The sequence below is a fragment of the Hetaerina americana genome, unplaced genomic scaffold (genome assembly GCF_022747635.1).
Source record: "Hetaerina americana unplaced genomic scaffold, ioHetAmer1.1.p SCAF_3, whole genome shotgun sequence".
Lineage (NCBI taxonomy): Eukaryota > Metazoa > Arthropoda > Insecta > Odonata > Calopterygidae > Hetaerina > Hetaerina americana.
In genome coordinates this window covers 106,810,250-106,824,728 of record NW_027286874.1, presented here as the reverse complement: position 1 = coordinate 106,824,728, position 14,479 = coordinate 106,810,250, and the positions used below count along the sequence as shown (strand labels likewise).

The 14,479-nt window shown below is 39.6% G+C and overlaps 1 protein-coding gene across 1 annotated transcript in view; it reads left to right on the top strand.

Moving 5' to 3' along the window:
* Positions 1-14,479, top strand: part of Kul (Kuzbanian-like) — a 288,032-nt gene that overhangs the window by 251,947 nt on the left and 21,606 nt on the right. Inside the window, exons 2-4 of the mRNA XM_071587949.1 lie at positions 601-772; positions 6,595-6,719; positions 13,711-14,340. Of these exons, the coding sequence (XP_071444050.1) occupies positions 601-772; positions 6,595-6,719; positions 13,711-14,340 (927 nt within the window). The remainder of the gene's footprint in view (positions 1-600; positions 773-6,594; positions 6,720-13,710; positions 14,341-14,479) is intronic.

Here is a 14,479-nt window from a genome sequence, read left to right as displayed (position 1 = left end):
GGGCAATTTATTACGCCTCCAACAGTGTCCGCCTTCGAGAGGTTTTAGAGAAACCTCTCGAGGACTCGCTAAGACGAGAGACCTATTCTGTTCCTTCACTAATCATTACGTGAATGTGGTGAGAGTAAACATTAAACAGAGGACGTGTGCACTTGTCTTCCCACAGTCGGTTCTTCCGCCGTTACGTCCGTTAACATTACTACCATAAACGATAGTCATTGGTATTCCCTGCTTGCTTGGGTTAAATGGAAGAAGGGACCATTTGGTCTCAATTTCGCCCAAATAAAGACCACTATCTATCTATCTATCTATCTATCTTGCTTCCAGCTAGGAATCTAGGATTCCCCCCCCCTGGAAATCTCCGCCCTCTTTAATTTCGAGAGTTTTTTTATTCCCACCGTCTTGGAAACCAATTTCCTCGGTTGTTTTTCCTTCCCCCACCTTCACTAATGTCTGGAACCGCACTCCCCACCTTGTTTTGCTCTCTCTTTCCTATTTTTAATTCCTCTCTCTCTCTCTTAATTATGTGGATGTTATTTTTTCCTCCGCCGGAACAAGCACTCAACTGAGCGACTTTTGTCTTCCTTCCCTCGCATTCAGGCCTCGTCCTCAACGACTTCGTCCGGCACTTCGAGCCCGCCTTCTACGACCGGAAGGAACTCTCCACGCAGCACAAGAGACTCAAGAGGGACGCCACCACCTCATCCTCATCCGCCTCGTCCTCTTCGCCGGCGCCGCCTCACCTGAAGATCCACTTCACGGCCCACAACAGGTGAGTGGGGGAGAGGGGTAGAGGATAGGGGGCTCCCATGGGAGGGAAAAGGGGCTGTGGGGGAGGGGGGGGGTCAGAAATGAAGAGGGGGAGGAGGGAGAAAATGTGCCTTAATGTGGAGTCGTTAATAATTTAAGAGTTGCCCCAAGGAGGGGTCCACGAAGGAGGAAGCAACTCGGAGGGAAGTGGATGGCGGTTGGGGGATTGAGGGGGGGGGGAAAGGGGCTGGGGGGAGGGGGCGGTGGGTTTGGATAGGTAATGGCCCTCATTTTTGGGGGCGAGACTGAGACTTCGGAATCTCTTCTGCCGCTCCAAAAACCCTAGTCACAGTTTTGGGGGAATATGTGCAATGGAAAAGATTGAGTCATAAATACGTACAAATTATATCTATATCCGTATGAATAAACATTTAATCGCCATTCGGCGGGTTTTCGCGTTTGAATACATACGAGTATATATTAAATGAGGGAGCGAGATGGCATTAGCCGCACAAATATAGATAGACACATGAAAAAGGACACCCACGTGGTCCAACGATCTCCATGCGGACAGAAAGAAATCTCAGGGAGCTCAGAATGTATATATATAGAAATGTGTGTGTGTGTAGATATATATACAGGGTGCGGCAATATAACTTCCTTTTTTCATACGCAAAACGCTTTCAAAAAAAGAAGTCTGGTTGCCGCACATTGTACATTTATACGCACGCATTCAAACACGAAATCCCGCCTTATGGCGAACAAATATTCATTCACATGGAAATTGATAAACGGAAAAGGGATAGAAACAATATATAGGACGAATACGAGAGAGGTGGGGAGGGCGGAATCGAGCAGATCACAAGTGCAAAAAATATTGCCTTGGCCTGGATTATACGTGTGTGTATGTATATATGTGTGTACACACACAAACATATATATATATATATATATATATATATATATATATATATATATATATATATATATATATATATATATATATGTTTGTGTGTGTGCAATGGATATTGGATAGCTCAAGTGGTTAGAGCATCCGCCCGGCAAGTGGTAAGATCCGGAGTTCAAGTCCCGGTCTAGGAAAATTTTTTTTCAGTTGTATTCTACTTAATTCCGCCTTCCCCACCTCTACTGTGTTCGTCCTTTATATGTGTTCTTATCCCTTTTCCATGCATATATATATATATATATATATATATATATATATATATATATATATATATATATGCATGGAAAAGGGATAAGAACACATATAAAGGACGAACACAGTATATATATGTATATTGTAACAAAGAATACGCATAGAAATCACAGCGTCTTGACTGTCCGGTCGGATTCGTCGTTGTAAGTAAAATGAAGTAAATGACTGTCTGTCGAAACGTTGAGATATTTCTCTGCCAGTTTCCTATTTTTACTTGCTATGGAAAGCTTAGAAATCTTAACGAAAGTGAGAACATGAAGTTCAATCGCAAGCGTGCCACACGTGGTCAAAAGCTGGACACACAACACAAAAGAATGAAACGATTTTGTTTCTCGAATATTTCGGTGACGCAACCGACGTTGTATAATACGTGTGTTGTGCATGGGAGCGTGCAATGCTTGGGCATTAATATTTGCAGTTGCTTGGGGAGGCGACTGACAGCTGAGGTCGTTTGAGCCATTAGGGATAGGTGGATAATTCGAGGATTAAATGGAGTAAGGGAGGAAGCACGGCGTCGGCCTGCTCCATTAGCGGAGGGCACCAAGGGGGCCACAATTTAACACCCCTTCCTACGGTACTTTGTTTGAATTGCTCTCGCCACGACACACAAATAGGGAGCGGGGTAACTCTTGAGAAATTCTGCCACCGCCGGGACGAACCCTGACCCTCGGGGCGACCTCAGGGCACTATCCACTGCTACCAACCCCATTACTTTGCACACCTAAATGATATAGATGCCGACGCCGCGTACAATAATAGAAAACCTCATTAAAACTGTTTCGGTCAAACAAATTATTTAAATGTTTTTATTACATGACGTGATTCGTTTGCGAAAAAATAAATAGGTTGGTATGAATTATTACTAAAAGGCGTTTATTTCAATTGACGAAAACACAAGAATTTGTGGTAATAGAGTTGAGGTTTCAGGGGTGAAATAATAAATACACTAGGAGCATACAAAGACACTGATACTAATTTTCTTAAATGTTTGAGGCCCAACCATCATCTCCTTCAGAGAACCTCCATTCTGACTCTTTCGTTGAAGTACTTGGATGACTCTGCCGCCATTGGGTTCGAAAAATATTGTGCCTGCACGAATGCGAATGTAGACACAGATATATTATCTAATATTATACGGGGTCTGTCCAATAAATACTCAAACTGTGGCCATACAAACTTGATTTTGCAAAATTTAGCCTACATCGATTTCGTACCTTACACTCTCTATTCGTTGCTTTGCACTTATTCCAGCTTCTTATTTTTCACTGTTTATAAAGCACCCTTGGAAGTCCTCGGCAGTTAGGCTTTTTGGTTTTTTCGTCGTTTCTGGCTGTATTGTGTCCACATTTTGGCATTTTGGGAAAAAGAAAAAGTCGCAGAAGGGGGGGGGGGCGAGATCTGGCGAATAAGGAGGATGATCAAGGATTAAGGCGATTGAATTATTTGCCAGAAACTGGCTAATCATCAATGCTGAATGTGCAGGTGCATTGTCATGGTGAAGGATCCATCCATCATGTTCGGTGGAAATAGTGTGGGCACTGTTGACTTTCTTAAATTCAGTTAATCAGCTATCATTCGGACAGTTTTTCGACGATCGGTTAGGACAAGGGACCGCACACGATCAATGTTGTCGTCAGCACAGGTGGTTGAAGGTCGTCCCGGCCTTGCATCATCCGTGGCGTCTTGTCGGCCATTTTTAAAACGTTTAATCCACTTGAAAACGGATGTTTTCTTCACAGCATTATCAACGTAAACAGCTGTCGACAATTCAGTAGTTTCTTGATAACTTTTGCCGCACTTCACCGAAAAACTTGATGTTGATTCGTTGCTCCGTGATTTCGTTAAGTTCCATTTTCGACAAACAGTAAAAACAAGGACAACAGAAACTAACATAACTAGAACTATACGCACAGCTCGACGATCCGCCAACTAGCGGCGGATCGGGGCGTGGGCGGAGCTCTAGTCCGCGTCATGGCCGGCCACCAGATTGCGCCAGTTCGCGCATTTATTGCACAGACCACGCACGTATTCACATCGTGTCACGCGGTAATTGCATCAACGATGGCACCAGAAGGAAAAGAAATTCGGAGTAACATAACATACGTAGTGTGCATTTCTCTGCTGGGTGGTTTCCCTATGGTGGAGGTGGAGGAGGTCATTAAAACCAGGTGAGCATCAACCATATAGATGTTTCGCCAAAAAAGTGTCCTTTTATCTTTGGCGGTAGTCTGAGGTAAATTAAAATAATTATAAGCCATATCATAAAATATAATGACATAATGTAATACATAATACAAGTCGTGCGTGTACATTAAATATGATATTTTCGTATTGAACGTAATAATAATGAATATAGCGTTGTTTAACTTTTTGAGCCAAATATACAGTTAATTAATACCCTTTTCCATATCTTGATGTAATCTAAATGATATTCGTTATTTACTTGTCGTGCTTGCTTGCCATTGAATTCTGTTATCATGAAAAAAAATTCGCGACCATCCCGAAACAAAGTTAAAAAATATTGCCTACCAATGAGGGAAAAACATCGATATGACGCATAGAATTTATTTTGATAATTCCCACATTGAAAAAATTCTATTCCTTACGAGACTCAATTAAATACATGGGCGTTACCTTCACTCACGACCTGTCCTGGGTGAAACACATTTACGGGGAATATTTGGAAAAGCTAACTTAAAATTAGGATTTATTAGAAGAGTACCGGGTAAATTTGAATAAAATGTCAAAGAGTATCTGTCGTTGGTTAGGCCTCATTTAGAATATGCTGCAAAGTATAATATGGGATTCTCCTCACGAAGTTGGATTAAATGCCGAATTGGATAGAGTACAGCATAGAAGAGCTATATATTTAAAACGTTGTTATGATGAACTTAGTAGCGTATTCAACAAATTAGAGCAGCTAGGCTGGGAATCACTCAATGGAGCGAAGGTTAAATTAACAGATTAAATATCTTGCATTAATTAGGAGGAGGTCTATTTAGCAGTGATGACGTTGAAAATGTATTAGTATTACTCCCATCGTACTACGGTAGACGAAATCATGTCAATAAAATTAGAGAGATCAAGTGTTGGACAGATAGATTTAAGATGTCATTGTTTCCACGCACGATAAGGGATCAGAATAACATTTTCCGACCGCAGTAGGGTCATTTATATTGGAGTCAAAATTAGTCCGGTGTGTATTCGCCCCCTGCCCACACACCCACCCTAGCGGTGGCTAGAAGGGTACAGAAATTAATTTTAAAAAAGCTTTGAGTAAAGCATAAAATACGTGATATTAAAAAAATCAAGTGAATGATCATGCTGTTTATTTATATCCTAACGTCTGAAATTGAAATACGATCGAATAATTAGGTGATTTTCTGAACATTGCGTTTTCCGATTAGTCGGTAAGAGGGTTTTTTTTTGTTAATTCCCCTTGCTTGAGTCGAGCCTGGATGACCAGGGTTCGGGGGTTGATGGCGGGTGTTTCGGTGGATTTCTATTTGCCGGTTAGGTGGGTGGGCGCGCGCGAGTTGGGTGGGACCAACTTCAGAGAAGTAGTTCGAAAGGGACCGACGGTTTTAGCACCTTCTCCCTCAAGAGTCTCTTGATCCGATGATGGTTTTGTGGACCACCCCTCCCCCTCCCCACCGCCTACAAATTTCTGGCCCTAATTAACCACACGAAACGTCGAGGGCTCTCAAGGGCCTGGTCTCTCTCTCCCTCTTCCTCAAAACAAGCACCACGGGGACTTCTAATTGAGTCCTCTGAGGAAACCAGGGAGGAATTTTGTCCCGACGAAGGATTTGAAGTGACCGACCACATTTTGGTCTCACATATGATTGATTTCTGATTGATTGACCACTCTAGAATCGAGGCGTCATTTGCCTCGTTTTACTTTTGTAAGATATTGTGAGTTGTGAATGAGAGTTTTTTTTTTATTTTTTGATTACTTAAATGCCCGTTGGCAGTGAGGGATTTGGTGTAAAACACAGCTTGCGTGGAAATACTGACATTATTCGGGAAATAAATTCTCGGGAATTTCATTCAGTAATGTGAACGGCAGCCTGTGAATGTTGTGGAAATACCAAAATTCTCAATGCATATCGTATGTGCCTAAATCTGTTATTTTTTTTACTGCTCCGTTGAATGAAACTACCTATTTTTAGAGAGATTAAAATCGTGCTTTGGCAAGGTTAGCGAACATATTTTTTTCTCTCTCCCTTTGATAAAACAGCATTTGGAAAAAAACATTTTTGTAAATTTTCTTTAGTGACGAGAAATCGCTTTTTTTCTGCGTGCTTTCATAACTGGCCTGACTTGGTTGAAAAGAAAATAAAAACATGGTTTATCAAAGGTTGGGCGAAACGTTTTACTTATAAAGAAATAACGTACGTGAAAAAATATTGTTAAGCATCTATTTTAAGCATCAATGAATGTTGTGAAAATAGCGCCATGTAAAAACCTAAAAACATTTAAATTTGAAAAGTTCTATTTTCATTTGCCTCGTAGGTGAACATGAATAAGCTGGAACAGAGGCACCCTGTGTGTCTCTTCCTATTCCCCCTGACTTGCTTTGCCCAGTTATGCTATCCTGTGACCTCCGAATCCTTCCCTTACAGGGTGTTCAAGATGCACCTGAGGCCAGACCGCAGCCTGATGACGGAGGACGTGCTCATTGAGGGTAGCGGTGGCCGTCGGCTGGACTTCGACCCGACCACCAGCGTTTATTCCGGGTCACTGGAAGGTGAGTGAGTCTACCTCTAATGGTGAGCCGATTTCCCAATCCCGCAAAGAGATTACTTCCTTCCTTCCCATTCGACTTGATCCAACGGAAGGAAATGGCTCCGACAAGGGTACTGTGTCAATGGGATCAGTGCAGCCCCGGTCACTTTCATCCCAATCACTACCCCAAAGAAAACAGGACGGTCGGATGTAATAGGGCAAGCGTATTCGGCAGAAAAACGTGCGGAGAAATAATTTCTTAATTGCTTTTTTTGAATAAATGGCTGCCCTTAGGAACCGACCGGATTGAATTTCTCTTATTTGAATTCTTCGTCTTCCATCAGCAATCGTCCTTCGCGTTCGCAAAATGAGATGGATTTGTGCTTCAAAAAGTTTTCCTGTGGCAAATTCCCATTTCATCCGTCTTAGTTATTTTTAGATGACGCTGTGTACGCAATATCATCTATCTTTATGGGTTGTTTAATGAGATTAATGCGTGAATAAGGGAATAAAGATCGCGATAAATTGAAATTATGGGATTCTCAAAAAGTACGAAGACGAAGTCAAACGTTGAACTAGAGAATTTAGGAACACTTTATATATATATATATATATATATATATATATATATATATATATATATATATATATATATATAGTATATATATATATATATATATATATATATATATATATATATAATCTCGCTAGGCAAAGAGACTTCAAGGAGAAGGGAGTTGATGACAGGAAAGTTGAGTAAGGATATTAAGAAAAGACTCGTAAAAACTTTGATATGGAGCGTAGCTGTGTACGGTGCGGAAACGTGGTCATTGAAGCAGGAGGATAGACGTAGACTGGAGGCTTTTGAAATGTGGGTGTGGAGAAGAATGGAGAAGGTGAAATGGACCGAGAAGGAAACAAATGAGGAAGTACTTGGTATGGTGGGCGAAGAGAGGGGTTTGTTGGGAGAAATCCTATGGAGGCAGGAAAAGTGGATTAGGGGTGTATTGACCGGCAGTGGGATGTTGAAGACTGTAATAGAGGGGAGAATGTTAGGCAAACGAGGAAAGGGAAGGAACAGGATAGGGCTGTTGGACGGGGTGAGGGGAGAAAGGAAGTACCCAGAGATGAAGAGGGAGGGACCTGATGTAGATTAGGTTGCTGGATTTTGTGTTTTGTTAGGAGTCACAAAATATTTATTTGGTAGTTGTGCCCATCCAAAAGCCTACCTTAACCGGTAGATTACCTGATAATAATTATAAATATAAAAAATATTATATATATATATATATATATATATATATATATATATTTTTTTTTTTTGGGCGGAACATTGTAGAAAAATGGCGAGGTAAAAGGAGAATTGCGTTGGCTTAGGAATATTTACGTAAAAAAGGGAGAATCTACCTGTATTATATGCGCATTACGTAAATGTATAAAATGTAGGTATGGACGGGAACTTGGGGTAGAGCATTTTAAAGTTCGGAATATTGGTCTTTCAGGTAAATGGTTGCGTATTCATCGGAGGCTTTAAAGGTGTAGACGTGTAGGAGTAGTGGGGAAAATAAATTGGACAGAGAGGAAGGCAAACGAATACGTTTTTAATTATGTGGCGGGAGAAGAGGGGTCTTGGGTAAATCCGGAGACAGGAGAAGATATTGAGTTATATATAGTTATATAGTCCGCGAAAAAGGCGAGAATTTGTTAGATTAAGTTGGGAGGGAAGGGAAACTCCTTGGACGGCGGGAAGGGTGGTAGAATGTAGTCGGAGGAATTGAAAAGGAAAATAATGGCAACAAGGTTTGAAGGCTGTAGGAAGTCCACAAGGTTTGCGATGCGTAATGATTGCTAAGAAGCGGCGCACAAAAGTTATTTTCAGTGTATGGACTGCCTACGAGGGCGATTCATAGCCTGAGTCATTCGTCAGTGTGCACTTTGAAGGAGCTAGAAGAATATTGAGTTCCGTCACGAAAATAGTAAGTCGGTCGGAATCGATTGGAAAAATACTAACATTATCAAAGCCCACTTTTGAAGGCTTCTTTTTTTAACGCGGTGCGTTTACCTTTCGCTACACAAGAAAAACGTCGAGTTCGGAGAACTGTTTCTGCCTTTTACTTTGAGTCCAACCACAAAAACTGAAAGTACCAGAAAATGTCAACACAACGAGGCAAAAAATTTTTGAAATCTGCAATTTTCAATTTTGACCGGGCTTACCTAACTCTTACCATATTTTGTATCTATTGGAATCGACGTTTCATACGGTTTACTTTTATGCTTCTTGAATATTGAATACCGAATTGGAATCTGCGAGGGTAGACACCGATGGAAGAAAAAACCTTGCCGTAATGGAAATTTTAAGTTTGGAGTTTGATTTATTCCTCATTTCCATGTAATTTCTAGCGCCCTATGAAGTCTTTAATTTTGAACATGCGCTTATTTCTCTCCATTCAGGCCGAATGACCTAATCGAAATTCGAAAGCAAATATTCAGCCACAACTGATGTGAAAATAACCCCTTCGCTTCAATTCCAGGTTCAAAAGAAACTCAATCAATTCGGTGAAATGGTTCACTATTTCATTTTGAGTAAAACTTGAAAGAATGCGTGGAATTCCACCGAAGCTTATGGGTCACGAGTTGCAAATATAGGGTCTGTTTGTGCAGATCCGCTTTTCTCCCGATGGAAATGGTTTTGAATTCGACTCATGAGCTTATTATTCTTTTGCTTCGGAACGTAATGTGACATTGGATTTTGAAAGGAAAATTTTCCCGAGTCACAACTAGAGGTAAAGTTCAAAAGCATCGTATTTTTTCTCATTTTAGCTTAATGTTAAAAATCATTAATTTCTTTTTTCGTTTTTTTGTAAGTTATACAATGCGATCTATAATTTTTTCTTATTCGGTGGGAATAAACTATTTTTTCAGTATATCGCCGAAGGAAAAATATTAAAACAGATACCACAAATTTTCTTCAAAACGAGTATTGAATTTATTAAAAAGTATTCCAATTTACTGTGGAAGTTTCCACGAATAGTGGGACTTAAATGGTGGAAAATTTCTTATCCTCATTTTTCAGACGAACTAGTAAAAGAAAATTTCTCTGACATCCGCTGTCTGCTTGTCTATTCTCTGATTCTGACAGTAAAAATGTATTCGAGTCCGGCGTAAATATCCATAACCGGCGATGAATTATAGTTTAAAGCATCATTACAAAATCTAGTATACTTTCTGGGTTACCTTGGTGACAATATATAATCCCTATAAGGTGTTAAAGAAAATCACTTCCGGAATTTAAATGCATTTTGAGATGAAAGTAATTAAAGTTATTTCAAGCACTGCTGGAGTGGGCAGCGTATTGAATAAATACTTGTGTTTTATTTTTCCATACATTAGGATTGCAAAGCTAAGTTGTGTATTCTTATTGAGCTATTACCTTCTGTGAATATTCACAATGTAAATTGTTTTAATTGCTTAAGCGGTGAAGCACCTTTATGAATTAGTTATTCAGAAAAGTTCACGAAGACTGTTAGGAATCCAACGTTTTTAAGAATTTGGAAATATCCTACTTTTTATCCTGGATGTGCTGGAACATACTGTACTTTAGACGTACAGAGCGTATTATTACGCGAGGAAAATTTTTAAAATATTAATGATTATTAAAAAACGGCCCAAATTAACGGTAGGATTCGTCTTTTTTCAAATTAACGTACTCTTTGTGTCCTAAGGATTTGAATGCACACAATTATATATAAATTCATGCTTGTTTAAAATTATAAAGTTATCCCGATTCGTTCAGCGAGAGTAATGCGCTTTAGAGATGAACCATAGTTCCACAAGTGTGCCTGAAGGGGGTGTTGTACTCGTCCCCCCAAAATATTTGTTGTGAGAGGATTATCGCACAAAAACAAGAGTCAATGATAGTCTCAAGTCTTGCGAGATGATAAATTTTCAAACTTTCATTTTTACCTTTCAATTGAATTTCTCCTAAAAAAGACGAAAAATGTAAATTACAGATCTAGTTGTGGTGTTGGAACTGTTCCATAATATCAGAGACGAAGACTATTACAATTATCCACGAAATAAAGATTTATTCCCGACTAGTTTCCATGCACTACATATCATTATCAAGTCTTTTAGAAAGACGAAAAGGTCATGAAGTATCTGAACTCAGGAACATTTACTGCAGAAGACATTCAAACTAAATGAAGTACATGGCATGCGGACCTAACAGGACCCTGATTTTCATTCTCTCCTTAGTTTATAGCAGACAATATGTTCGGATCATGATCGGAAAAATTCCAAACGGAACCCTTATCGTGGAAATAATCGCTCCCGTCCTACGTGTAAGGCAAAGGTGGGTCTTCTTGGGCCGTGCCGAGAGAATAAATCGCGAATTGGTTGCCATGCGACATTCTTAGGTAGCCAAGTTTCTCGTGCGGCAAGATTGTGTCCCTAGACGAAGGTGTATCACGATAAGTCCTGTAGTTCTACAAACACACTCGATGTCTTTCTTGACTTATGGGTGGAGTTACGTATTCTCCACACGATACCAGGATCTGTTTCAAGTGGCGAGCTTAACTCATATGCCGTAAACTAAACCTCGTGTAAACGAATGAGCGATTATGTATGGCTTATCTGATCTCTCTAACTTGCAGTCCATCGAAAACGAAATGCCCTCGCGGAGACTCGATTGTCTGTTTGATTTTAGCAACTTCTGACCCCATTTTAATCTAGTTGATGAAATAAATTAAATCGAAGAGATTTTTTGATTCCGATTCTACCCTTTATTCATTTTTACGTCCCATTTTCCAACGATCTGAAAACTAAAAAAAGGCCTTGCCTTTTCGAATTTATAAAATGGTTTTGAGAAACTTCGAGGAGAATAGGTGCCTTCTCTTGACCCGGGGCATTACGTGTTTACCCTAACGCAGGGTCTGGCTAAGATTTATACTAGCTGTATCAAGTTCATTCCTAACTGGGAAGAACTCTCCATAGACTGGATAAAAAAGTCACCTTCGAAACAGCACAGCAGGAAAAAACAACCATGTTTTGATTTGCCATATCCAATAAAATGTTTGGAAATAATATTTAAGCTGAATTAATGTGCAATTATATCAAATGAAAAATACAAAAACTATGCTTTTGATTTATGTAATAATGTGACAAGATTTGCTGTTGATATATGTGACAAGATTTGCTTTCCTTACTGGAATTATTAAGTTTCCATCTGTATTTATTGTTTGGTTTTTTTCACGGTAAATCCATTTTTATAAAATAAATTTTAAATAATGACATTTTAATTCCAATGTAACAGTTTAAGGAGCAGTGTCCCACACGTGCATAGGCGTAAGATCTAAATACTCTTGAGGAAGGATGTATATATTTATGCTGTTGATGGATATATATATTAACAATGCAAATATCATCGAATGGCCCAAAATCAACCTGTTGCATTGGTTGTCACAGTTACAATGCTAACGCAAAACTATGTTACTTATAAAAAGATATTTAAGAAACCAATTTGAATGAACCTCAAATTATGCTTTCTGTTTTCTCTCACAAGCATTAGAAGTAGGTCATTTGAAAAATAGGCACTATGCATGAAATAATCAATTAAAATAGCATAGAGTGTATATGGAAAGACCATGAAATTTTACGAAGGTAAATTAATGTGCCAAAATTCTAATTAATTGCCAAATTTTTGGTGGAAACAAGTCAAATTCCCAAAGAAGTCAAAAAAAACAAAATAGCAATTAAGTGTAACAGGTTATATTGCAGAGGTAAAGCCAAGAGAGAATTCCAAAAATGCTTTACAGCCATAGACCACAGAGATAATAGTAGAAGAAGAGATAGTCCCTTCCTCCCAAAAGGTTCTAGCCTCAATCTCCCAGATATGGAAGAGTTTTAATACCATACACTCCCATGGCTAAATTGTTATTAAGTTTGCGGTGTAAAATAAAATTCAGAAATGTCCAAACATGTCAATCTCAAATGAATTTGAATATTAAGAACAATCACACATGATCGTAAGTCATTTAAAGTTAGAGCAAGAATGCTTAAAGAGATTTGACAACAGGCCATAGAATAACAGGAATAACAATTTGCTAATATTTTAGTTTTTAATTAATAATAAGGCTAAATGTTTGACATTTCAGGCAGATTTAGGAAATGCTCTAGATAAAGGTACCAAGTAGATACCAAGATATGAAAATAAGACACCATGACAATAGGCTGAAAAAACATGTTCTTTTGACATTCTATTCCCGTTATGGTCATTTTAAAATGGCAGAAAAAACTTACTTTACTTTTTTAGGAGATTTTTGATTTAAATTTTATTTAGCAATATGGAGCATGGAACTCGTGAAAGGTAATGTGATTCCCAAATTAGCAATCATGTCTTTGCAAAATTATACATTGAACTCAAGTCGATTCCCCTTTCCCACTGTCAATAAATACTGTATGAACTTGGAAAAATAATTGAAAAAAACATCTCTTCCTATGCATTTTGGTTTTAGTTTTGTCTCTTGATGAATTTTGAATAACTACTCTGCTATTGCCAGTCAAGCAGGATAACTATCCATCTTTAAAAATTGTAAATTTATCCCACCATGTTTTTATTTTTGAGGAACAGGCTAAAATAGCTATCAGATATATCATAAATAATTCTGTAAACTCAGTCTTAAAAACAATTCCTTATCTGATATGCACGTGATGCAGGCTTAAATCTATCGGTCCTTGAGTTCAGGATGGAATCAACCATGAAGATATTAAATCCTCCAGTAATTTTTTTCACGAAAAGTTGTACAATGAAACATTTTGTGAGGTAAATACGTACTTCTGACTACTGTGTAAAAGTGAGTCAATGCTCCATTTCCACCCTTGCGTTTGAATCAACAGTGTTTGTCAAATAAAATGTGGAGATATTTTTGTCCAGATTGTGTCTTGGAATTTGGCATCTTAGAAAGTCTTAAGGTCTTGTCACGTTGTGACAAACTCCTCTCCTTAACCCTTTCCAGATGATGAGACGGCAATGGTGGAGGGCATGGTGACCTCAGAAGGCCTCTTTGATGGCACCATCACATTGTCAGATGGTCAGCAGTTTTACATCGAGCCCTCCAGTCGATATTTCAAATTGAGAGAGAAACGGGAGACTTCAAAGGAGGAGGGGGAAGGTGATAACGTGACCTCACCATCGGGCTTCCATTCGGTCATCTACCGGTCATCGGACGTGGTGTCCCCCAACCTCCCCACGGCATGCCCCTCGCACCTGCTCCACCTGAGACGAATGGAGGAGGGGACCACGATGGAGCGCAAGGGAGCGTGGCAGGGGGAGGAGGATGAGGGGTCATACACACCTGTCCACAAGGGTGTGTGGAAGAGGTTTGCTGCGGTTCAGAATGGGTCATCATCGGAGAGGCTTCCGAGGAGGGAGGAGAGGCCCTCGTGGTTTGGTGCGAGAGGTCCACATCAGGGCCGACGGAAGAAGAGGTGGGCCACAGGGGGGGCCATTGACCCACGGAAGACTACGTGCATGTTGTACCTTCAGGCAGATCATCTGTTCTTCCAGAAGTTTGGCTCTGAGGAAGCATGCATTGAAGTGATGACGAGACATGTTCAGAGGGTGAATTCAATTTACAGGGCAACAGGTGAGCAAGACCAACTGTTTGCTTTCGTATACGATACGTACTGGGATAGCTAGGGAAGATGGACACCACCAAGGGCAGCACTTTGTTTGGGAGGCTCATCTTTGTTCCACGATAATGATTGGGAAATAGAGTTAAATCA